Source organism: Arvicola amphibius, chromosome 1 (assembly GCF_903992535.2).
Source record: "Arvicola amphibius chromosome 1, mArvAmp1.2, whole genome shotgun sequence".
NCBI lineage: Eukaryota > Metazoa > Chordata > Mammalia > Rodentia > Cricetidae > Arvicola > Arvicola amphibius.
In genome coordinates this window covers 142,847,269-142,870,274 of record NC_052047.1, presented here as the reverse complement: position 1 = coordinate 142,870,274, position 23,006 = coordinate 142,847,269, and the positions used below count along the sequence as shown (strand labels likewise).

The window sequence follows — 23,006 nt, the reverse complement described above, 5'->3', positions numbered from 1 at the left end:
ATAGACGGGCGCAGAACAACGTCCTTCTACAGTTCGCAGCGACTGCTGAGCGCTGACCATTGGGAAAAACTGCCTTTCATCTAAACTAAAGACCTCTAGACGTGGACGGGATCGCTGGAATTGACAGTCTAGCTGCTCAGGTCAAGGTAGGCCTGTCTTCCTACAGATTTCTTAGCCCACAAGGTCTTCTGGAGCCTGGCAGGCCTGCGCTAACCGACAAAGGTCAAGTGCAACCTTCAGAGACCGTGGAGGACCCAAAAAGAGTAGCTCTGGGTGCCAACCAAGTAAGTTCTCTGTTATTTTTTAATCAGTAACTCAAGTAAAATCTTAATCCTTCTCAAAGATCTCTGACAGTTTGATGGCTGAGAGGTTTTCCCAGATTACTTCTTATATTGCCTTCCATAGTCTTAAAAAATACTTTTCATTGTACAAAAATATGCTACAGTCATTATGTGTCTAAAACTTCTGTTTTCACAAACCCAAGGAGTTCTTGTGAGTTCCAGGGAGCCGAATTAAATAATCCACCTTAAACAGGTCAGATACACCCCTCTCAATTCCCTGATCTTAAAAATTTTTTTTTCCTTAATTTAACTTTGTTCTTTGTTCCGCCAATACCTTAAACAGGATAAGAGACACCAGACATTTCCATGCCACAAACACCGGTCAAAAGCAAAGAGACCAGCTATGCCAGGATGTGGCCAGCACCCAGCCTTCTCTCAGGTCCCCCCCAAGACAACACCCACAAATCAGCAGGAAGCAGTTCTGAGAATTTGCCACCCCAATTCCTTCAAACTGTGGTGTCTAATCTCCTGCTTTTTATTATAAGGAAGACCCGGGAATGTTATGGTTTTGGTCCCTGGTCCCTTTAAGAGACAAGCCATGCCCACTCCCTCCCTCACCCGCTGAGGCAGGCTGATCTTCAGCTTCTGGCCTGAGCTTGCTCTCTTTTCCATCTTCCTCTCGGAGAGGCAGCTTCACTTCTGCCTCTCTCCCCACTTCTCCGCTTTCCCCCACATTCCCCCTTCATAACCCGCCTGAATAAATATTCAACCTCACTCTGCAAGTCTTGTCTACCCATGTCTCTGTCTTCTGCCCGCCCACCATGTGTCTCCCTGCCTGGGACCAGCCACTGCTCGGGGACCGGCAGCCGTCTCTGCCTGGGACTGGCTGCTAGAAGGGCCCCGCTGTCTGCAGCCACAAGGCCCGCTACCACCATTTGGGACCTACAGCATTTCTGCTGCCTACTGCCGCCAGGGATCTTGAAGCATTTAAAATATATATATTAAAAAAAAAAAAAAAAAACAAGCTAACCTCAAAACTCACAGAGATCCAACTACTTCTTCCCCCCGAGTGCTGGAATTAAAGATGTACACCACTACACTTAGCTTTTTATTTGTTTGTTTGTTTGTTTTGGTTTTTCAAGACAGGGTTTCTCTGTGTGTAGCTCTGGCTGTCCTGGAACTCACAGTGTAGACCAGGCTGGCTTCAAACTCACAGAGATCTGCCTGCCTCTGCCACCCTAGTGCTGGGATTAAAGGTGTGAGCCACCACTGCCCAGCTATTATTTATTTTTGTTTAATTAAAATACAATTACATCATTTCTACCTTCTGTCCTACTCCCACGTATGCCCTTCCCAAATTCACAGGGCCTCTTTTTAGCCATTGTTGTTACACGACATGAATAGCTGTATAAACACAACCTGTTGAGTCTGTTCAGTGTTGATGTAAATCCACCAACTGAGAATAAAACCACTACCGCAGTTAAAAGCAAAATTTGAAGCAAGCTTTAACTGAATACTGGCCAGGTGGATGGGCTTTGGTCAGGTCCATATCTGGTTCTCCAGAAAATGGGCCTGAATCAAATTTTGCAAGGACTTAAGAAGGAAAATCCAGAATTCATTACATTTCCCTTCGGGTTCAGTCAGGAGAAAGCATACTTCCTGATGTACCTCCAGCTTTTACCCAATCACAGGCAAGCATACATCCTGATATATTTCCTGCTTGAGAACCTCCTGCCCACAGTGATTAAAAGCACTTCTAGTGCAGATGGGTCAAACAAACTTGTTTAGGGGAGTGAAAGCATGTGACTTGTTATCTCTGTTAAACGTTAGCCTCCAGCATTTCAGGAACTATCTGTCTTAGGGCAAGGGGCTTGCAGAGAGCAGAGGCATTTTTGTTTCCTGGCTCTCTCAAGCATAGTAATTGGGCACAGTCGGGCAATGATGGGGGGCAGACCACCAAAGACTATTAAACCAGAAGCAAACTTTATTTCAGGAAAAGAAAAGAATTGCCATGGGGCACACAAAGCTTATCAGCTATAGCTGTGATCACAGCCAGCTTCTGTAGCTGTGACAAAGGATAGTTTCCGAAGTCCCCTTTTTAGAGCAAGAAGCAAGCATTAGGCATGAACGAAAGAATTTTTACAATCTCAAGGTAAAACTCAGATAAAAATTGCTTTTTTTTTCAGTTTCTATTGACAGGGTTTTTTTTTTTTTTTTTCAGTTAAACTAGTGTTTGTATTTAGCCCGTTTTTTTCCCCCTCTGGCATTTCCTGATGGTGTTTACCAAAGTTCTCTACTCCCCTAATATTGCCAGTTTTGCATGGCAGGGAAGGGTATGGGACGATGCACAACCAAAAGTCACATACATCCCACCATTTAAAAGTTAGCTTAGCTCACGTTAGATGCTGGTCATGAGTGGCTAGGGAGTTATCTAAAGTTGACCCTCAGTTTACAGAGGGACCCTCAGTTTGCAGAGAGCCGCTCCAGTCTTACAGACAGAGCTATGGGTTCGTTGTAAAGCAAAGTAACCCACTGTTAATAGTTAATTCTTAAACTGCTGAGAAAGCTGCTGACAGCTTGCTCTCTTTCTCTTAGGCTTCCAACTTTAATTCTTTATCTCTACGTTCCTGTTTTTGGAACCTACATTTCTATAGTCTTGTTCTTAGACTGTTCAGTAATTAAAACTTAAAATGTAACTCCGGCTCTCACATTGCCTTCCAGTTTGTGTTTCTAGGGCTGACCACTTGGTACTGGACACCAATAGGAGGCGTTGTAATGGTTTAATAAAAATTGCTGTGGATCCCCAAATAGCTGCAGTGGCAGAAACGCTGCAGGTCCCGAGTGGCAGCAGGCAGCGGGCCATGTGCTGGCAGGCGGGGGCAGCGGGTCCCAAGAGCAGCCAATCCTAGGCAGGGACTGTGCAGGAGACCTTGCCACAGGCCTCTGAAGGCGGCTGGTCCCAGGCAGGGAACCACGTGGCAGCAGGCAAGAGACAGACAGATAGGCACACCATGCAGAGTGAGGTTGGATATTTGTTTATTTATTTTTAAAATATTTATTTATTTATTATGTATACAATATTCTGTCTGTGTGTGTGTCTGCAGGCCAGAAGAGGGCACCAGACCTCATTACAGATGGTTGTGAGCCACCATGTGGTTGCTGGGAATTGAACTCAGGACCTTTGGAAGAGCAGGCAATGCTCTTAACCACTAAGCCATCTCTCCAGCCCCGAGGTTGGATATTTATTAAGTGGGTTATGGAAGTATGGTAAGGGAAGGGGAAGAAGAGAGAAGAGCAAAGAGAGAGAGAGAAGTTGAGGGGAGAGGAGAAGAAGAAGCTGCATCTTGGAGAAGGAGCGGGAAAAGAGAGTGAATTCAGGCTGGAAGCTGAAGATCAGCCTGTCTCAGCAGATGGGGGAGGGAGTGGGCGTGGCTTGTCTCTTAAAGAGACAGAACAGTAATTACAGGTGTGAAATCAAAACAGGAGCCACATTTTTGTTAAGGAGGTACATTGTTACATTATTATTAAGTAGCCATACTTTACGAGAATACATTTCTGTTTCCAAGGCCTAATGTATCCTGCAAATCCATATTTCAACCTTTGCAGAACTTGCAACCCCATGATGTATGCCCACCCCTTTTCCTTGCTAATCTCCTGAAGCTGTGACAGAAGGTTGCCCTTTGCCTTATTAAACCGTATCTTCCCAGACCCCTTGATGGCTCCCCTCCGCAGGACCTTCCCAGACCCCTTGATGGCTCCCCTCCACAGGACCCTCCCAGACCCCTTGATGGCTCCCCTCCGCAGGACCCTCCCAGACCCCTTGATGGCTCCCCTCCGCAGGACCCTCCCAGACCCCTTGATGGCTCCCCTCCGCAGGACCCTCCCAGACCCCTTGATGGCTCCCCTCCGCAGGACCCTCCCAGACCCCTTGATGGCTCCCCTCCGCAGGACCCTCCCAGACCCCTTGATGGCTCCCCTCCGCAGGACCTTCCCAGACCCCTTGATGGCTCCCTTCCACAGGAACTTCCCAGATCCCTTAATGGCTCCTTCCACAGGACCCTCCCAGACCCCTTGATGGCTCCCTTCCACAGGACCCTCCCAGACCCCTTGATGGCTCCCCTCCACAGGACGTGTTCTTGCTCTTATTTTTATTGCCTCTTCTAACAGCCAATTATCCCAACAGCTGTTTTCTATCAACCCTAATCTTTCCCCATAAAAGGGACCTCAAAAGCCAGCGAAGGACTACTCTCTGAAATCCTGACTTTGGGAGAGGTTGCTGGCTGGCTAGTTCTAAATACAGCTTGCTTTAGCCAGACAGTCATGGAATTGTTTACGGGTATTTTGCTTGTTTGTTTTTTCCGCCCATGTCACACTGAGGCTGGCTCCTCCCAGGGGAAGACTAATTCTCCCTTTCGGCAGTTGTTACTAGATTATAGCTCTTCATCTAGGGGTGGAGCCCCAGGAGCTTTCCCTGTCTACGTCTGGAGGGCAACTGTTGTTGGAACTGTACAGATCTTTAGGCTGCCATGTTGTTCCCCACCACAGCCAGCCTTGCCCCTGCACCTTGATGTTAGGTCCAGGAGTTATGCTGTTCATGTGTCAGTGGCTCTGCATCCAACCGTTAGTTATTCTCTTCCTTTTGACTAGCTGTGGCTTTGTGCCATGTCCTCCTTTGTCAGGTCCCAAGAAATTCTTTTTCCCCCTGAAGTCTGGCATTTAGCCAGCATTCCCTCAGTGACTTGAGAAGGTAGTTCCTACTTGCTAAAAGGAATCTTTATCTTGGGCAAAGTGGGGGTGGGGTGGGGGGGAGGGGATGCCTGACTCTTCCTCCAACACACACCTGTGGTGGCTATTAGCATATCAAGGGTCTCTGAGCACCTGTTAGCACTTCGAAGCCCCTCACACCAGCTCACATCACAGGCTTCCTTCCTCCCAGGTACCCCTTCCCTTATAACCCTGGAGATGTAGCCCCACTCCCACTTTCTCTGGTATGGTAATTTGGAACAAGCTTTTAAAAAATATTTATTTATTTATTTGTTTGTTTGTTTGTTTATTATGTATACAATATTAACCCCGCCGGCAGGGTCAGCTATTCAGGGTCCTCTGAAGGGGCGCTACCTGGAAGAACATGGGCTGAAGAGAGGAAGGAGACCAAGCAAGATTCCATTTGTCAAGGTCTCGTTTATTAGGGTGAAGGTTACAGATTATATAGCCCTTGAATGGGGTGGAGGTAGGGGTAGGCAGGAACTTTGCCAGGGTAGTGGAAGGTCATCAGTCAGTACCTGGTGTAAGCCGAAACATGTGATCCATTAACATTTTTCAAGATAGTTGGAATAAGGTGGGTTCCGTAAACAAATAGTTCTCAAGATAGTTGGGATGTGGGGCGGGTTCTCCGCAAACATCCTTAGGGCAATGGTCCCTGCTATCATATTTTAGGATAATGGTCCCTGACACAATATTCTGTTTACATGTATGCTTGCAGGCCAGAAGAGGGCACCAGACCTCATTACAGATGGTTGTGAGCCACCATGTGATTGCTGGGAATTGAACTCAGGACCTTTGGAAGAGCAGGCTATGCTCTTAACTGCTGAGCCATCTCTCCAGCCCTGGAACAAACTTTTCCCTTTTCACCTACAGAGCTTTACTTTTGCTTTCTTTCCTGAACCCCTTACATCCACCTACTGTAGAAAGAAGCTCCTTAGTGAGGGGTGAGATCCACTCTCAACCTGGGTTTGTGCCACTTGTGGTGGCTGTGGAGTCCCTGGTAGAAAGGGGATTTCTATTTTTGTCTTGAATTTTCGTTATTTCTATTATATGTGTCTGAGTGTTCTGTCCGCATGTATGTCTGCACTCCATGTGTGTGTGCAGTACCTGTGGAGGCCAGAAGAAGGTATTGAATCCTCTGGAACTGGAGTTATAGATGGTTGTGAGTCATCATGTGGGTGCTGGCAACTGAACCTGGGTCCTCTGCCAGAGAAACATAGGCTCTTAACTGCCTAGTCATCTTTCCAGTCAAGGCTACACAGAGAAATCGTGTCTCAGAAAACAGAGAGAGAGAGAGAGAGAGAGAGAGAGAGAGAGAGAGAGAGAGAGAGAGAGAGAGAGAGAGAGAGAGAGAGAGAGGGCTCAAATAGATGGTCAAGGACAATTTTACCAGAGTTTAAAAGAAACCCCCACCAGGAGGTTAGGTCAGCTGCAAACCTCAGCAGCTGCTACGCAGTGGAGGGAGATGCAGGAGCGAAGGCAAAAAGCCTTGCCATTTATGCTGGCATGGAAGTTAGACACATGGCTGACAAGCAACCACACAGCAGGGTAAGAGACTTCACAGAAATCCCAAAACATTGTGTGTTTGTGTGGGAAGCCCAAGGTATTAAGGGAAACGTGCTTAGAAAAGAGATGGAAGAACAGGAAAGGTCATTATGCTTTTCTGAATAATTGAGAAGACCGGGTCGACGTATGCCCCTAAATGGCTGTGGCCTCTGAGCTGCTGCACTGCAGACAGGGATTCTGGGGAGGAAAACACAGAATCCCGTTGAATGACTTATTATTTGGTCTATTTCATAGCTTAAGGGGAGCCTGCCATTTTGGGCCTGGCAGAGAGAATGACACAGCCCAGCCGGAATGTTAGATCTCTCTCTGGGTCATAGGTTCTATTCTATTGACCAGGAGCTTCGTTTGTTGGTTGGTTGGTTTTATTTTTCTTTTTCGTATTTATTTCTATTTCATGTGCATTTGTGTTTTTCCCTGCACGTATGTTCTTATGAGGGTGTTGACCGTTTTTCTGGCCCCATTTTTACTAAAAATTTGCACACTGATTTATTTATCATGTGTGTGGACATGCACTTGTGTGTGTTCATGCAGCCCGAGGACAACCTGTGGGAGTTGGTCCTCTCCTTCCACCATGTGGGTTCCAGGGATCTAACACCGATGGGAAGACTTGGTGGTGCCTTTACCCACTGAGCATTAGCTCTGGCCTTCCCTAACTTGACTGTTTCCTTCCTTGACCCTCTGGATATCCTCTTTTGCTGAAGGCATCCACCTCCCGCCTTCCCCCATTCCCCTGGTCACCCCTTCCATGCCATTTCCACTGCCTTTTGCCCTGCTGCTTGCTGACCTCCATTACTGCACCTGAAACAAAAAAAGACTGTCTTTTCTCCATCTCCCTTTTCCTGTAAGATTTACAGCTCGCCTGCTGAGATAGCTAATCTTGGTTGTCAATTTGACCACATCTCGAATCAACTGAAATCTAAGCAACCGGGCACACCTGTGAGAGATTTTCACGACTGGATCATTTCGAGGTGGGAGCCCCATCCTGAATCAGGGATATTTGAGGTAAGAACACCCACCTTAAATCTGAGCCACACCATCTGGTGGCAGCCTACGTAAAAGGGCATGGTAATTAGCTGGTATTAGAGCCTACTTCTTCAGGATTCCAACACAGACTGAACTCCAGCAGAGACATGTAGCCTCATGGACGGAACAACGAGCAGATTCTTGACCTTTCCATCAGGAGACAGCCATTGTTGGACTAGCTGGACCATAGCCATGATGCATAAAACACAGCAAATACCTATATAATACAGGTGTACATGAAACATGGTGTATATTTATGTGATATAGGTACCTGTATCATGCTGATATATCACACATAGTTACATAATATATATCACATATTTACTGGATGATATAGATCATTTGTGAACTTACTGTCTGTCTCTTTGCTAGGTCCAGAACACAAGCTCCAGGAAAGCAGATGTGGTAGTTTCAATGGGAAATGGCCTCCAGAGATTCAGGTATTTGAAGACTTGGGTCCCAGTTGGTGGTACTTTCTGGGAAGGTGTAGGAGGCCACTCTAATAAATCCCATATACATATACATACATATATTTTTTTCTATCAGTTCTGTTCCTCTGAAGAACCCTTACTAATAATACACTTGCCCTGTTGACATTCTCTCAAATCCTTAGCCAAAGAGTTTTCTAGTCCCCTCTAGAGTCCCCTTTTCAGGATACTGAGACTCCAGAATAGGACCTCCAGAGTCTCAGTTAACACTAGCAATAGCTATGTATGATTTTGCAGCTTTTGAAATTACATTGCTCAAAGGATATAATTTACAGCCAGGTTCAAAGTTTAAGCAAAGTTAAAGATTAAGTAAAGTTTAAAAGTTAAATAAAAATGGCTTACTCGTTCTCTCAAAGAATTTCCTTTTGTAACTGAGTTTGTAAGGTGGTTTATGAGGTACATTGTTCAGTTCTATGGGAGAGAGATGGCTGACATTGAATTTGAGGCCAGCCTAGTCTACAGACTGAGTTCTAGAATAGCCAGAGCTACCTAGTGAGACCCTGTCTTGAAAACAAAACAAAACAAAACCAAAAAACAAAACCAGTCACAGACTGGTTGCATAGCATGTGCCAAGCCATGGGCTTACACTGTAGCACTGCTTAAACCACACAGTGACACTTTGTAATCACACTGGTGTAGAGGGAAGATCGGAAGTTCAAAGTCATCTTCTACACAGTGAGTTGGAGGCCAGTCTAGGTATATGAGACCCTGGGTCTTAAGACAAAATGAAACATCTCATAAACGTTCTGTTCCTAAGAAAGTACATTGCACTTGTTTACGAAAGTCTTATTTGAGAGTGTAGGAGAGATGGCTCAGTGGGTAAAGTGCTTGCTCTACAAGCATTAGGACCGGAGTTCAAATCCCCAGCATTCATACAGCCCAAGCTCTTAACCACTGAACCATCTCTCCAGACTCAGGAAACACATTTCTAATTTGAGATGTCTTAAGAAGAGGAATACTGTCTTTGTAGATGATGTTTATTTGAGCAGTTGTATTGAAAATCTTGGTTCTTTAGCCAGGCATAGTGGTACATAGGTGGATCTCTGTGAGTTTGAGGTCAGCCTGGTCTACATAGTGAGTTCTAGTGTATCCAGGGTCACATAGACACTGTCTCAGAAAACCAAAATAAAGAAAGAAGAAAGTCTTAACTCTCAAGAGTAGAAAATACAAACTAGAACTCAAGTCCCCCTTTTCTTTTCATGCTGTCTCAATTTCCCCATCTTCCTGCACATACTTATTATATTATGTGTTAATCTATAACATGTGTGTCTATGTATGTATATACTGTATCACACTTTGTTTTATTTGTGTATTTCACATGCAATTGATGTATCACACCCCTAATTATTGCGTGTTTTAGACATTCATTTAATGTATTATATACTATATATTAATGTATTTTTTCTTTCTTTTTTTTAGACATAAAGATTTATTAAAGGAGAGAGGGAGAGGGAGGGGGGAAGAGAGAGAGAGAGAGAGAGAAAAGCAGAGAAGTGGGGAGAGAGGGAGAAGCGAAGCTGCCTCTCTGAGAGGAAGATGGAAGAGAGAGCTACTGTATTTTTTCTTGTATTAGATCACTATTAACCATGTTTTATGTATCAATATATATCTATAACTATACATCATACATATTTACATATTATATATTTATGTATCACATATTTACTGAATGATATTCATTGTATCATCTATGTACTTATTGTCTCTCTCTCTCTCTGCTAGGTCCAGAACACCAGCTCCAGGAAGACAGGTGTGGTGATTTTGATTACAAATGTTCCCCAGCTGGGTAGTGGCAGCATGTGCCTTTAATCCTAGCACTCAGGAGGCAGAGGCAGGGGCTCTCTATGAGTTCCAGGCCAGTCTGGTCTACAGGGTGAGTTCCTGGACAGCCAGGACTATTCCACAGAGAAACCCTGTCTCGAAAAAGACCAAAAACCAAACCAACCAAACAAACCCAAAAGACGCAACCAACCAGCCAACAGAAAGAAATGTTCCCTATAGACTCAGGTATTTGAACATTTGGATCCCCAGTTGGTGACTGGAAGGTTTAGGAGGTGCGGTCTTGCTGGAAGATGTATGTCACTGGGGTGAGCTTTAAGAGATTACATCCTTGCCCTACTTCCTCTCTCTACTTCATGCTAGCCTTTGACAATATGAGCTCTCAGCATCTGTCCCTGCCACTGTACCTGCCAACTGCTGCTCTGCCTCCCTGCCGTGAGGGACTCTTATTTCTCTGAAACTGTAAGCAAAAATAAACACTGTCTTCCTTAAGTTGCCTTTATCCCGTTTTTAGTTTTTTATTTTTATTTTGTTACAGCAACAGAAAAGTAACTAACGTAGAAGTTGGTACCAGGAATGGGTTTTTGCTTCAAAGAACCTGACCATGTTGGGTTTTAGAATGTGGAAGACTTTGGAACTTTAGACTAGAACAATGATTGGGTGCTTTAAGTAGAGCTTAAAGGGTCATTCTGATCAGACCCTGGAAGACAGTAGTACTGAGAACAATTTAGAATGTAGAGGTCCAGCTCAAGAGATTTCAGAGGGGAACAATATTGCCAACTCGGCTATAAGATGTTTGTGTGATAATTTGGCAAAGAAACTGGCTGCTTCCTGCCCTTGTCCTAAGAACTTATCTGAGGTCAAATTTTAAAATAATGGGCTAATTTCTCTAGTGGGAGAAATTTCAAGACAACATAATCTTGAACCTGTACACGGTTGTTACTGGTAACACTTAATCATGTCTACAGTAAAAAAGAACAGTGGGGTTAAATACAAACTGTACAGTTTGGAGAGGAGAGAGCACGAGGATGCCTACTGTATCCAGGGCTTGGGCTAGAAGAGAGAAGTATAATTGTTAAGGAGAGTATCACTCTTGCTGGGTAGTGGTGGCAACCCTGGTCTACAAGGCCAGCCTGATCTATAGAGCAAGTTCCAATACAACCAAGGCTATGCTACAGAGAAACCCGTGTTAAAAAAGCCAAAAACGAACAATCAAACAAACAAAATACAACAACAAAACATCTCCCCAAAACAAACAACAACAAAACCCAACCTCCCCTAAAACAAACAAGCAAACAAAAACCAATAAAAACAACCTCCCCCCAAACAAATAAAAACCTAAAAAAAAAACCCATCAAAACCAAAACTAACCAAATAAAAAAAAAAATCCAGAAAAACCAAAAACAAAACAAGAGCTAACACTAAGATGTTGTAAGGTTTGAAAAAAAAGTATTTTGCAAACAGGCCAAACTTACAGTCTCCTCAGGAATAGGAGATGCAAGCAACCAAGACTAAAAGCAGGACTCCTCTCTGTAGCAGGTGAGCAAGTGATTACAAAACTGAATTCAGTTACTTTTATTATCATGGGAAAAGTACTGTTGTGGGTTTATGGTCAGACAGTTTCAGTAACATTCCAGGAAACAACTGAAACAGTTTATGACATGTGAATCTCAAGATTATAGAGGAAGAATGAATTAAAAAAAAAAAACAAGTTGACCTTTAACTTGGGGCTTGATTAAAGCAAACACTATAGGGACCAATACAGAAATAAATAAAAATTTACCTAAAAGGAAAATGGAGAAATGTTGTGGAATATTAGCTAAGATGTGCTATATTCTTCTGTGCTGTGGAATGTTGGTTTAATGATGTTGCGTTTAATGTTGCGTTCTTTTATGCTGCATTTGTGTAACTCTGTGAAGCTGTGTTATTGTGCCTGTTTAAAGCACCTGATTGGCCTAATAAAGAGCTGAAAGGCCAATAGCAAGGCAGGAGAGAGAGATAGGTCTGTTTTATCACAGTGAAGAGGCACCACGACCAATGCAGCTTATAGAAGGAAGCATTTAATTGGGCCTGGCTTACAGTTTCTGAGGATTAGTCCATGATCATCATGGTAGGGAGTATGGCAGCAGGCAGATAGGTGTGGTGCTGGGGCAGTAGCTGAAAGCTCACATTTGGTCTGCAAGTTGGAGGTAGAGGGAGAGAGCAAGGCTAGGCCTAGCATGGGTTTTTGAAATCTCACCCACCCCCATCCCAATGACACAGCTCCTCCAACAAGGCCATGCTTTCTAATTCTTCCCAAAGAGTTCCACCAACTAGGAACTAGACATTCAAAAATATGAGCCTATGGGGGCCTTCTCATTCAAACTACCACAATAATTGCACACTTAATTTCCAGTTGGTGGCACTAATTGGTGACACTCTTAGGAAAATATGTCAGGGAGGCAGGCTTTGAGAGTGTAAGGACTAGTCTCATTTCTAGTTCATGCTTTGCTTTGTGCTTGTGGTTCAAGATGTGAACCCTCAGTTTCTACTCCAGTTGACACACCTGTTGCTTGCTGCCATGCTTCCCAACCTTGGTGGGCCCTTCTCCCTCTGGAACTGTAAGCCCAAGTCAACTCTTCATTTCATGAGTTGTTTCCAGCCATGGTGCTTTATTATAGTAATAGGAAAGTAAATGATAGAGTAGGCTTTGTGTTTTTCATTGTGGAGGATGGAGGAATGGATATATAAACGGATTGTGGAGGGAATTTCCCCTGGGAAGTAAGGGGGCTCATTGCAGTGCTGAGCAGAGAAGACTCAGTTCTGGGGCATGCATGGCTCATCCTGATTTGTAAGGCCACACCTCTCTTGCAGTCAGGCCAGCATGCTGAGCCCATTTCTTCAGTGGTGGACTGTGATTAAACCTCACTCTGTCTATGTGGTTATAGGAAAAGTCGTGCCAACATCTACTTTTGTTGGAGGAGGTTGCTTGTTGGTTCCCGGCTGCTTAGCCCCGAAATAATCACATAGAAACTGTATTATTTAAATGACTTCTTGGCCTATTACCTCTAGCTTCTTATTGGCTAACTATTACATATTAATTTAACCCATTTCTAGTAATTTCTGTATCACCACGTTGCTGTGGCTTACTGGCTAACGTTCCAGCGTCTGGTCTCTGGTGGGGCTACATGGCATCTCGCTGACTCCGCCCTTCTTTCTCCCAGCATACAACCTAGCTTTCCCTGCCCAGTTCTGTTCTTCCCTGCAATAGGCTCAAAGCAGTTCTTTATTCATTAACCAATAAAAGTAACACGTAGACAGAAGGACCTCCCACACCATTTGCCCTTTTCTGTTTAAACAAAAAGGAAGGCTTTAACTTTAACATAGTAAAATTACATATAACAAAACAGTTATCAAGCAAGAATTACAGTTAAAATATTTATATCTACTTTATCTTTTATCATAACTAAGGAAAACTATAACTATAAATTTTTCAACTCCATCAAAGACTTCAGAAGGATATGATATTACTTAAGTAAACAGGAAGTACATTATAAATAACTTCCAAAACTCTAGAATTGACAAAGACATCTCACTGCCTGGACAGTCACCCAAAGTTTTTCTGTACCATTGGGGCATCTATCTTCAGCCTATAGGCCTATTTGTATCCAGAAGACTTTTCCATGAAGCAGGAAATTTCAAAGACAGTTCCGCCTATATTGGCAGTTTGCCAGTCACTTTCTTTTGTATCCTGTAGAATGTCTGGCAGACTCTTTCATGTAGCAGGAACCCCAAAGGACCATCTCACCTTTAGGTAAGTTCAGCAGTCATTTCTCTGTGGGTTCTACATGTCCAGTTTATCAAGCAGTCCAGGCAAGAGCAGTTTCTTGCCAAATGGTCAACCAACTCTTCAATGCCCATCTTCCTCTTGAAGAGCTTGGTGCTGCCAGGAGCAGATGTGTCTCACTGTCGTGAAAAGTCTTAAGTCCTTAAACATTTTAAATGCCATATTCTGAAGGTCTCTGAAAGATTTGAAGAATACCTATCTAACTGAAATATATCTCTATACATCTAGAAAATCTAACTAACATGACTAAAAGCTTGACTATTATAGATGATTATCTATTAACTTATATTTCTTAATTTTACATTACATTTTAAAATGAGATTCACAAACACAATACCTTAATCAAGAGCAGAAATATATGTATAACAAAATTGACCTTAAATTTGTATTGATAAAGCAAGATCCATACCAAGGCAAAGTATTCATCTCTATTACATATTCCCCCTTTAAATGTAAATAAACATTTATAGACAATATTTGGGAATATGGGCATAGTTCTGTCCAAACTTTTTCCTGCTGTCTATTGGGCAAAGTAATTTTTGAGGGGTGTTCATGATGACCTTTCAGGGGGTCATGGTCTATCAAACAATATTAGTCTGGAAGCAATCCAGAGGTTCTCATTCTCTGTGGAAGCAAAAGAAGAACCTCTTTTCCAAAGCAACATATCCTTAGAATCAAATTTTAAAGTCAAGATACCTTTGTGTTGGTTTAGCTTAGCAGCCTGTACAATGAAATGTCTCTCTGTTCTTAGCTTCTTCACAATCAAAAAATTTACAGAAAACACAATAGTATACAAAATCCAGACTCTCTGTGTATATTCCATCTTTATGTGGCTTATTCTTTTTTTACTTCTTTTAATCTATGACTATCTATATTCTTTAAAGTCGCTTTAAAGACTTTGTTTTATTTTTTAAAAAAACATTTACTTCTTTTTATAACTCTCTGTACTCTTTTTCTTCTCTCTCCCAAGCCTACGTACATTTACCCATCACTGTGGCCCATTTAGAGGTTTTTTTATGTCTGAATCTGTCCTATTGTAAATCTGTAATTCTTTATTGTCCAGTAGCACTTCTTAAAATGCTAAGCGCTTCTTAAAAACTTAAGCTGCGTCATTGCTAGGGGAAATATGGCACTTCCTGCCTGCTCCACACAGTCCAACATGGTGGAAGTCCGTTAGTGCCTGAGACTGCCGGGTGGGAGCCATCCTCACCACCTCAACTTTGATAACCAGTAGGCCCATGCTGCCACCAAGTAACTTGCAGTACGCTATCCACAAACCCCATTTAAATGCTTGATAGCCAAACCTCCCAAAAGAGCCAAAACCATTGTGCTGGTGAACCAGAAAGTTGTAGGGTTTTTTTGTTGTTGTTGTCTGTTTGTTTTTAAAGAAGTTGCACAGTTTTTACTATGCCCTGTGGTACCTTACTTGCTGCAAGCCCATCTAGAAAAAAAATTGTTGCTACCAAGAAACTGCTAAACTCTGTTCTTTTATGTCTAGAATTCCTTTTCAAGCTCTCTCAGGTTTTTAAGTGGATTTTAGTTGGCCTCATGGGTGTCAGTTTGTAGTGAGGAGAAAGGGAGGCCGCTAAGCCCTGAAATAATCACACAGAAACTGTATTAATTAAATCACTGCTTGGCCCATTAGCTCTAGCTTCTTATTGGCTAACTCTTACATATTAGTTTAACCCATTTCTAGTAATCTGTATATGGCCATGTGGCTGTGGCTTACCGGCTAAAGTTCCAGCGTCTGGTCTCCGGTGGGGCTACATGGCATCTCCCTGACTCCACCCTTCTTCCTCCCAGCATACAGCCTAGCTTTCCCTGCCTAGTTCTGTTCTTCCCTGCCATAGGCTCAAAGCAGTTCTTTATGCATTAACCAATAGAAGCAACACACAGACAGAAGGGGCATTCATGGCTTGTCCTGATTCTCAATGCCACGCCTCTCTTGCAGTCAGGCCAGCATGCCAAGCCCATTTCTTCAGTGGTGGACTGTGACTAAACCTTGCTCTGTATATGTGGTTATAGGAGAGTTGTGCCAACACCTACTTTAATAGACAAGTGTTACAGAGATCAATGAAAGGGAATCAAAAAATCATTATTATGTTGGAGACATCCATTGTGTTGCCCCAACTCCCATCATCAAATAAAACTGTCATTCTTTTGGCTCATTGCCCTGCATCTCAGGCACCAAGTGGATTCCTCTGGGTTAAAGTCCCAAGGTTTCCAGAATGGCATCCTTCTAAGAGCCAACACCCCAAATTCCAGACTGGAATGGTGATCCACCTACCTTCTACCTATAGAAGGTAATACTCTGGGGCCCTGCATCCACCTATACAAGAGATGTGGGCCAGATCAAATATGAGTAACACCATTAAACAATATGTTCAATTACTGAATATTCTTATTATTGTTGGGATTATCTGCAAGGAACAGATTAGAGGGTACAGAAAGTAAGGTAGCAGTGGTTGTGGGGTTGGGGGAAAAACTAACCTCAGAGTGTCCAAGGCATGGTAGGACATGTACCAGGCCTATCCAGGAGCCATCAAGGGCCTATATCTACCTGGGTCTTTTGCTTTCCCTTCTGTGGCTTCTAGACTTGAAAGACTTGCCTTGAGGGAGAAGCTGGCATCTTCCTGCTTTTGAATGGGGAGGACATCTTCATAAGAGCTTTTATTACAGCATCATTTACCCTGTTCTGGCCTCCAGGGCCTTGGAAGACACTGCTTCATCTCTTGAGAGGCTGAGGATGTGTATCTAGTTTTGGATGTAGGATGGTCAGGTCTGGCTTTGATGTCTTCACAGCTTGAAGGTCCCTCAGTGACATGTCACTCAGCTCCACAGAGGTCAGACTGCAGCCACATGCATAAGACAGATGGGACAAGGATCAGTTAGGGGCAAGGGTTGATCAGCTGGGGGAAAGAACCCAGGTGAGAGTGGAGTGGTTGGAGCTGTCTGCTTAGCTATAACAGAGACACAAGTACCAGAAGCATTGGAACCTATTCAAAGTTGAGAGCCTTTGAGGGAATATAGACAATGATTAGGGTCACTGGCCCAGATTGTCTCCACAGGCTATGGATATTTATTTGAGACCCAGAGCTTTGGGTAGAATCATAGAAGGTGAGTCTTTGTAGGCTGGGCACCCAGCTCTGTGTGTGAGCTTGGTCTCAGAGAGGGATTCCTAGGCGCCTACTCTAACCTAGAATTGATAGCCTGTGTCCTCAGCACCATGTCTCCCCCTGCCTTCACCTGAGTGTCTTTAGGCAGCAGTTAGGGTGTTTCAGGGCTGAACACAGGCAGGACACCATGTAGTTAGGCAGCTGACAGCCACTGAGATCCAGGGTGGTCAGAACCTGGCTCTGCTGGAGCAGGATGGCCAGGTACTGGATTGCTTCTTGGAGGTTAGGCATTTGCATCCTGTGGGAAGAGCTGACTTCAGAGGTTGCAGGTGTTGGGATCCCCTACCTCCAACCCTCCAAAACCAGGCCTCACCTGAGTGTCTGCACCTGGCACATGGGCCAAACCAGTCCGTCACTCAATAAACGCAGGCCTGCCTCAGTGAGCCGACACTGGAGGAGACCCAGCTCCCTTAGAGCAGGAGCTACCTTCAGGGCCTCAGAGAGGTCTCGACAAACTGCATCAGGGAGTTTGCAGCGTGACAAGCTGTGGTCAGAAAGTGTGTAGATTGGTCTGTAAGCCCCTGACTGCTTTTCTGCCTCCAGCTGAACCAACTACCTATCCCCCTGTAGCCTGATGACCAGCCAAGAAATGTATAGCTTTTCATAATTACCCCGTGGGTTCAGGTGGGCCGTCATCCCCAATGATTGAGCACCTTTACTATTTTCGATTTTTTTTCAATAACAAATCACGAAGTGAGCACCTTCATGTACTTTGTTTTCTGGGCCAAATCTTTTTGGCTCTTTTATTTTCAGGGTGCTGGACCCTTACGTGCACAAACCCAGCCTTCTACCTCATCCTCTATTGATGCATGACTTTCTGCTTCACCGTGGCCTGTCACTATTATTCCTATAACTTTCCTTGCTCTCTGCTCAACAGTGATAGCTAAAAGATGAAACCTATCATTTTTTAAGAACTCTACCCATGGAGCCTCAGTAAATCTTATGTCAATCTCGAGGTGGAATTATCTGGCTCTGGTGCTCTCTCTCTCTCTCTCTGTATGTATATATATATATATATATATATATATATGTGTGTGTGTGTGTGTGTGTGTGTGTGTGTGTGTGTGTGTGTGTGTATTTTTCTGAGACAGGGTTTCTCTGTGTAGCTCTGGTCATCCTGGAACTCACTTTGTAGCCCAGTCTGGCCTTGAACTCAAAGATTTACCTGCCTCTGCCTCCTGAGTGCTTGGAGTAAAGGTGTGAGCTCCCACTGCCCAGCTTAATAATAATAATAATAATAATATTTTGAGTACATACTTATATTCTTTTAAAAGAGGATTTGTTTATTTATTATATATACAATGTTCTGTCTGCATGCATGCCTGCATACTAGAAGAGGTAACCAGATCTCATTACAGATAGTTGTGAGCCACCAAGTAGTTGGTGGGAATTGAACTCAGGACTGTTGGAAAAGCAGCCAGTGCTCTTAATCTATGAGCCATCCCAGCCCTCAGCTGGTTATGTCTTACAGGGAGGAAACCAAAGCATGGGCAGACAGACTTGCTCAAGGGTACAGAGAGGCAGGATGTACCAGCTGGCGACCCCTCTGAACACTTTCCTTCCAAGAGATGGCCCAGCAGTCTCCAAGAGCACCAGGGAACTTCCTTCCATAGGAAGCTCTTTTTCTGTCTCTCCCCACAGGCTGTGCTGCACCCCGTTTCCCACAAAGCCTAGCAACAGCCTTCCTCTACCAGAACTTAATAGTGATGGAACCTGGTTAAACTCGCCTCCTATGTCCCCAGCCTTCCCCAGAGGGCAAATTCTGTCTCTGTACAGGGCACCCAGCTTGGAATCCCCTCCATGCTGAGGCATGGTGACTCACATCAGGATACGCAGGCCACATTGTTGGGACGTCATGGCCTCACAGAGTGGACGCAGCAGGGAGACTGGGGGTTGTTTCGTGGTGTTTTGAGAACTGTAGGGAGAGAAAAAACAAGGTTGATGACCATAATGTTCCTTCCAGGCCTTTTTAGAAAGTACTCAGTTTTTCCTAGAGTTCTAGAACTGTCTCTGTCACTTATCCCACATCCCTTATGTTCCTCTCCCCCCCCCCCCCAAGCAACAAACTTGAATAAAACCCAAGAGTGGGCCTGTAGGTCCCTAGGACCAGGTCTTGCCACTGTCTTGGTGTATAGTCTCAACAGATGGTGAGTCTTGGGATGGGTATTGAATAGAACTTAGTTTATAGAAAGTAAATGTCTGTCTGTGTAGGAACCTAGGATCTGGTGGAGCTGGGCTATGGAATATTGCGGTCAGTACCTTGGGCCCAGCGGTTGAACCCAAGTGGTGAAGTCAGGGTAGACTTTGAAGATAGACAGCAAATAGTGTTGGGGTGGAGATACGAGGTTCAGCACACAGAGGACATGGCATATTCCAGAATGTGTGAGAAACTGCATCAGGGTGGGGGCCTAGGTTGCTTCTTGGAGCTATGTTGGCTGTGCTGGGAAGGTTGCCTTGATCTGCATGGAGCATGGTGAGGTCACTCTGGGGAAGAAGAGAGACAGCTGCCTTGCAAGGGGTGAGTCAAACAGTCCTAAAGTCCTCCCTACCATATGGGTTATCAGGTGTGGACATGTTTCCCAGCCCAAGTGGGCATGTGTACTGCGCTGGTGAGGACAGCCTTGCCCTCTAGACTCACCCCTTCAGCCGCTTCATCAGACTCTTTTTCTTCTTCTCCTTTACCTCCACCAGCCCACAGTTGACCAGTTTCAGAGCTTGACCAGCTGGGGAGCACCGGAAGCAGTAGCCCAGGACCTCGAGGTCCATGCGGGTGAACCGAACTCGCTCCAGAACTATCTCTGGAAGGTTGGTGAGAGACTGGCGAACAAAAGCATCCTCTTGTGTCTCGTACAGGCAGTACAACAGTTCCAGTCCGAAGTTGAGTTCTTCCTCATCCTCCTCTGGTTCCTCAGTGTCCTCCAGCTCATCATTCTTTTCTGGCCCTACTGGAGCCACCCTGGGGTGGCCCTGTCCTTGTACCCACCGTAGGGTGTCCTGTTTCACGCGTTCTGGCACCACACAGCCGAAATAACGTTCAACGTCACGAACCCTCTCTGCGCTCAGCAGTCCGAAGAGGAAGCGAGTGGTGAGTGCAAGATGACCACGCAACTCTGCGTCAGAGTTCAGGAGCATCTTCACACCTCCCGCGGGTGCCCCTGGAGCCCCCTCAGCCTCCAGTAGGTAGGACAATGCAGCCAAGAACTCCTGGAAGCTCTGGTCAATGAACTGGTAGGTGACCTCCTTTTCTAGAACGCCCAGCACTTCTTTCTTGCTGAGAAACAGTGTCTGAACTTGGGAGCCCTGAAGCTTCAACCGCTCCAGGTCATTTTCTGAGAACTGTGCTTGATGCTTCAGGATGCCCTCCCGGGCCAGACGGCACAGCGTGCGCAGTTCTCCCTGCACCCGGGGTCCATTGGTGCCCGCAGACTTCAGCATGCTGGCGATGAAGAGCAGGTACACCGATGTCGTGGTTTTGGAGGTACGAGACAGATCCTGGCCCAACTCCAGTTGCTGCTGCAGCACCGTGCACACGATCCAGCACACGAAGGGCACGAAGCACAGCGCAAACAACGTTTCATTCTCTTTCACAAAGCGGTAAGCGCGCTCTGCCTTCCTCTCGTCTCGGAAGAACTTGAAGAAATACTTCTTCTTGTCTTTGTCTGAGAAGCCGCGTACTTCTGCGCACTGTGGCGAGCCCAGTCTGCCCCGCAGAGTCCCCGGGGCGACATTGCGTGTAGTCACCAGCAAGCGAGCCAAGGGCAGCAGCTCATGGCTCAGCAGTCCTCTCAGCACTCTCAAGCCACTCGTAGCCTCGAAAGGGTCTTTGCAGGGGGCGGCCTCCGGGGCTACAACAGCAGGCAGCTCGTCTGCACCGTCCAGAATAAACAGTAGGCGCTGGGGAAGCGCCAGTATCTGCCGCACCGGAGCCTTGCGGTCCGGACACTGGTCCAGGATCAGGTCTGCCAAGCTGCGCGTACCCGGACTCTCCAGCAGCTCGCCGCAAGGCATGAAGAAGGCGAAGTCCACCTGGCCGTGGTATAGCTTGCCTGCTGCCCAATCATAAAGGATTTTCTTGGCGGCCATGGTCTTGCCAATGCCCGCTGGGCCCTGCAGTACCACGGTCAGCGGCCGCAGGCCCTCGTCATCTCCCCGGAAGAGCTTATTAAAGGTGTGCGTGTCCGAGCGCCTCGCGCGCTCAGGCTCCGGATCCTCCGACGGCCCCAGCAGCTCATCCTCCACGGCGTTGCTCCCCGGCGCGATAAGCAGCTTGGTGAAGCGCTTGTTGATCTTCACGGAGCGGGCGTTTCTCTCCTTCACCTTAGCGTGCTGTAGCAGCACGTGCTCGCGGTATTTCTTCTTGTACTCTGTAAGGCGTGAGACCGGGGAAGGTAGGGATGGACTTGCCGCCGCAGCCCTGGAACCAACGCCCTGCCTGTCTAAACTTGGCCTCACTTTCTTTTATTGTGTCATGACTTCCTCCTCCAGCTACCTCACTCACATCCAAGGACCCCCAAGCAGTAATAGTGTGTGCCCCGCCGAACTTACCCGACAGGGAGAGAACCACTGCGCTGGGGCCGAGTTCTGGAAGAAAAACCCAATGTAAGGCTCACTGAGCATGAGGGATGGGGCAAGGCATTTCCCTGGAAGCCTCTGGAACTGACTTCCCCCTCCCCGTGCACGAATTTTTTGGCTGGTTCTTGGGAGTAGCACAGCTTCATGCGGTGGTGGAGAAGAAGGAGTAAATCTCAACCGATTCCGCCCCATCCTACCCAACCCAGCTTACGCTGCAGCTGCTGCGCCTTGAGCCGCACGGCCACATCTCGAGCATCCGCCTTCTTCAGGATCTTTCGGGTCACATCCACGGCTGGCTCTGACCCATAAAACTGGGTCAGCTTGTCGACGAGGTCCACGGCGTCTGAGTTCTCCAATCGCCCCCAAGGGATGCTCCGGCCATCCAGGGGTGCATCCCGCAGCTTGTGGCGGAAGCGCTTCAGCTGCTCCTGGCTCAAGTCTTCTAGGGCGGCCAGAATCAGTTCCCTTGCCAGCGCCTCCCGGCTAGGGATGGGCAGAGTTATTACTGATATGACCTGCAAGGGACCTGTCCCCAAACCTCCAAAGCACCCCTCGCGCCTCGCACATTCTTCACAAGGAGCCCAGGACAATATGCCTCTAACTGCTTGTGGTGAGGTGGACCACTCCACAGCTAGCTTTCCTGCGTCCTTCCTTTCACATACCTGGCCACACCAGATAAAGCCACTTACGGTCTCTACAAGGGTCTGTGCTCTCCTTTGTTCCTCTGACAGCGCTCTAGCACAGCTCGCCTCAGAAATAGTAAGCAGATAGGCCAGGCCCCCGCAGAGTTTCTAAGTTCTGCACTCCAAGCCCGTGTAGCACACTTTGGTAAGTCCTTTCTGGATCACCAGCACCATGGGCTGGGACTGAGCTCCTTGTGGGGAGCAGACTCATAAATGCCCGGGCTTGAAGTTGGGGTGTGTGTGTGTGTGGGGGCAGAGTTGCAATAGAAGATGGGTTTTGAATCAGCAGCCCAGGACAGGCTCTCGAAGTTAGCCCACTCCTTTTGAAAGTTTCCCCTGAAAGCCACACTCACCTGGAGCAGGGGGCCCCAGCCACATCCATGGAGTCCCGTCACAGGATCTAATGCTCAGAGGTAGATACAGGGAGCAGAGGTGATCTTTTCCTGGCTAAACTGGTCTCATCCTGGGACTGGGTGTGGGGGTTTCTCAACCTTGTCCATTTCGGCTCAGCTAGAGTCTTGCTGAGAGTCACAAGGCTCCCTCACTTAAGCATAGTTCATGCTTAAATGCTATACTTGGTGGTGACCTTTGGTTTTCTTCTATTGTATTCTATCAATACTCCTCCTACCAGGTGTGGCATCCCAAGCAGCTGTGTAAAGGTGATTCAGGTTGTCAGAAATCGCCTTAGGTGACTTTAATTTTGCAGACAGGGTGTGAAAGGCAAAGGGGAAGTGTGGGCAGGGCTTTGTGGGAAGGTTCTCACCAGGAAAGGGGGTGAACTCTGCAGCCTGCTAATCCTCCCACACCCAGCTAAGGGGCAGAGATTGGATGCCTCTGACCTTAGGACC

At 46.1% G+C, this 23,006-nt stretch overlaps 1 protein-coding gene across 1 annotated transcript; it reads right to left on the bottom strand.

The window, feature by feature from the left end:
- Positions 1 to 16,142: 16,142 nt before the first annotated feature.
- Nlrp6 (NLR family pyrin domain containing 6) lies at positions 16,143 to 22,540 on the bottom strand. Its single transcript, XM_038310520.1, has 8 exons — positions 22,512 to 22,540; positions 21,687 to 21,958; positions 21,449 to 21,484; positions 19,542 to 21,267; positions 18,726 to 18,818; positions 17,217 to 17,387; positions 16,974 to 17,141; positions 16,143 to 16,576 (listed from the first exon to the last, which is right to left on the bottom strand). The coding sequence occupies exons 1-8, from the start codon at positions 22,538 to 22,540 to the stop codon at positions 16,453 to 16,455; spliced, it is 2,619 nt and encodes an 872-aa protein (XP_038166448.1). The 3' UTR covers positions 16,143 to 16,452.
- Between the last annotated feature and the right edge of the window lie 466 nt (positions 22,541 to 23,006).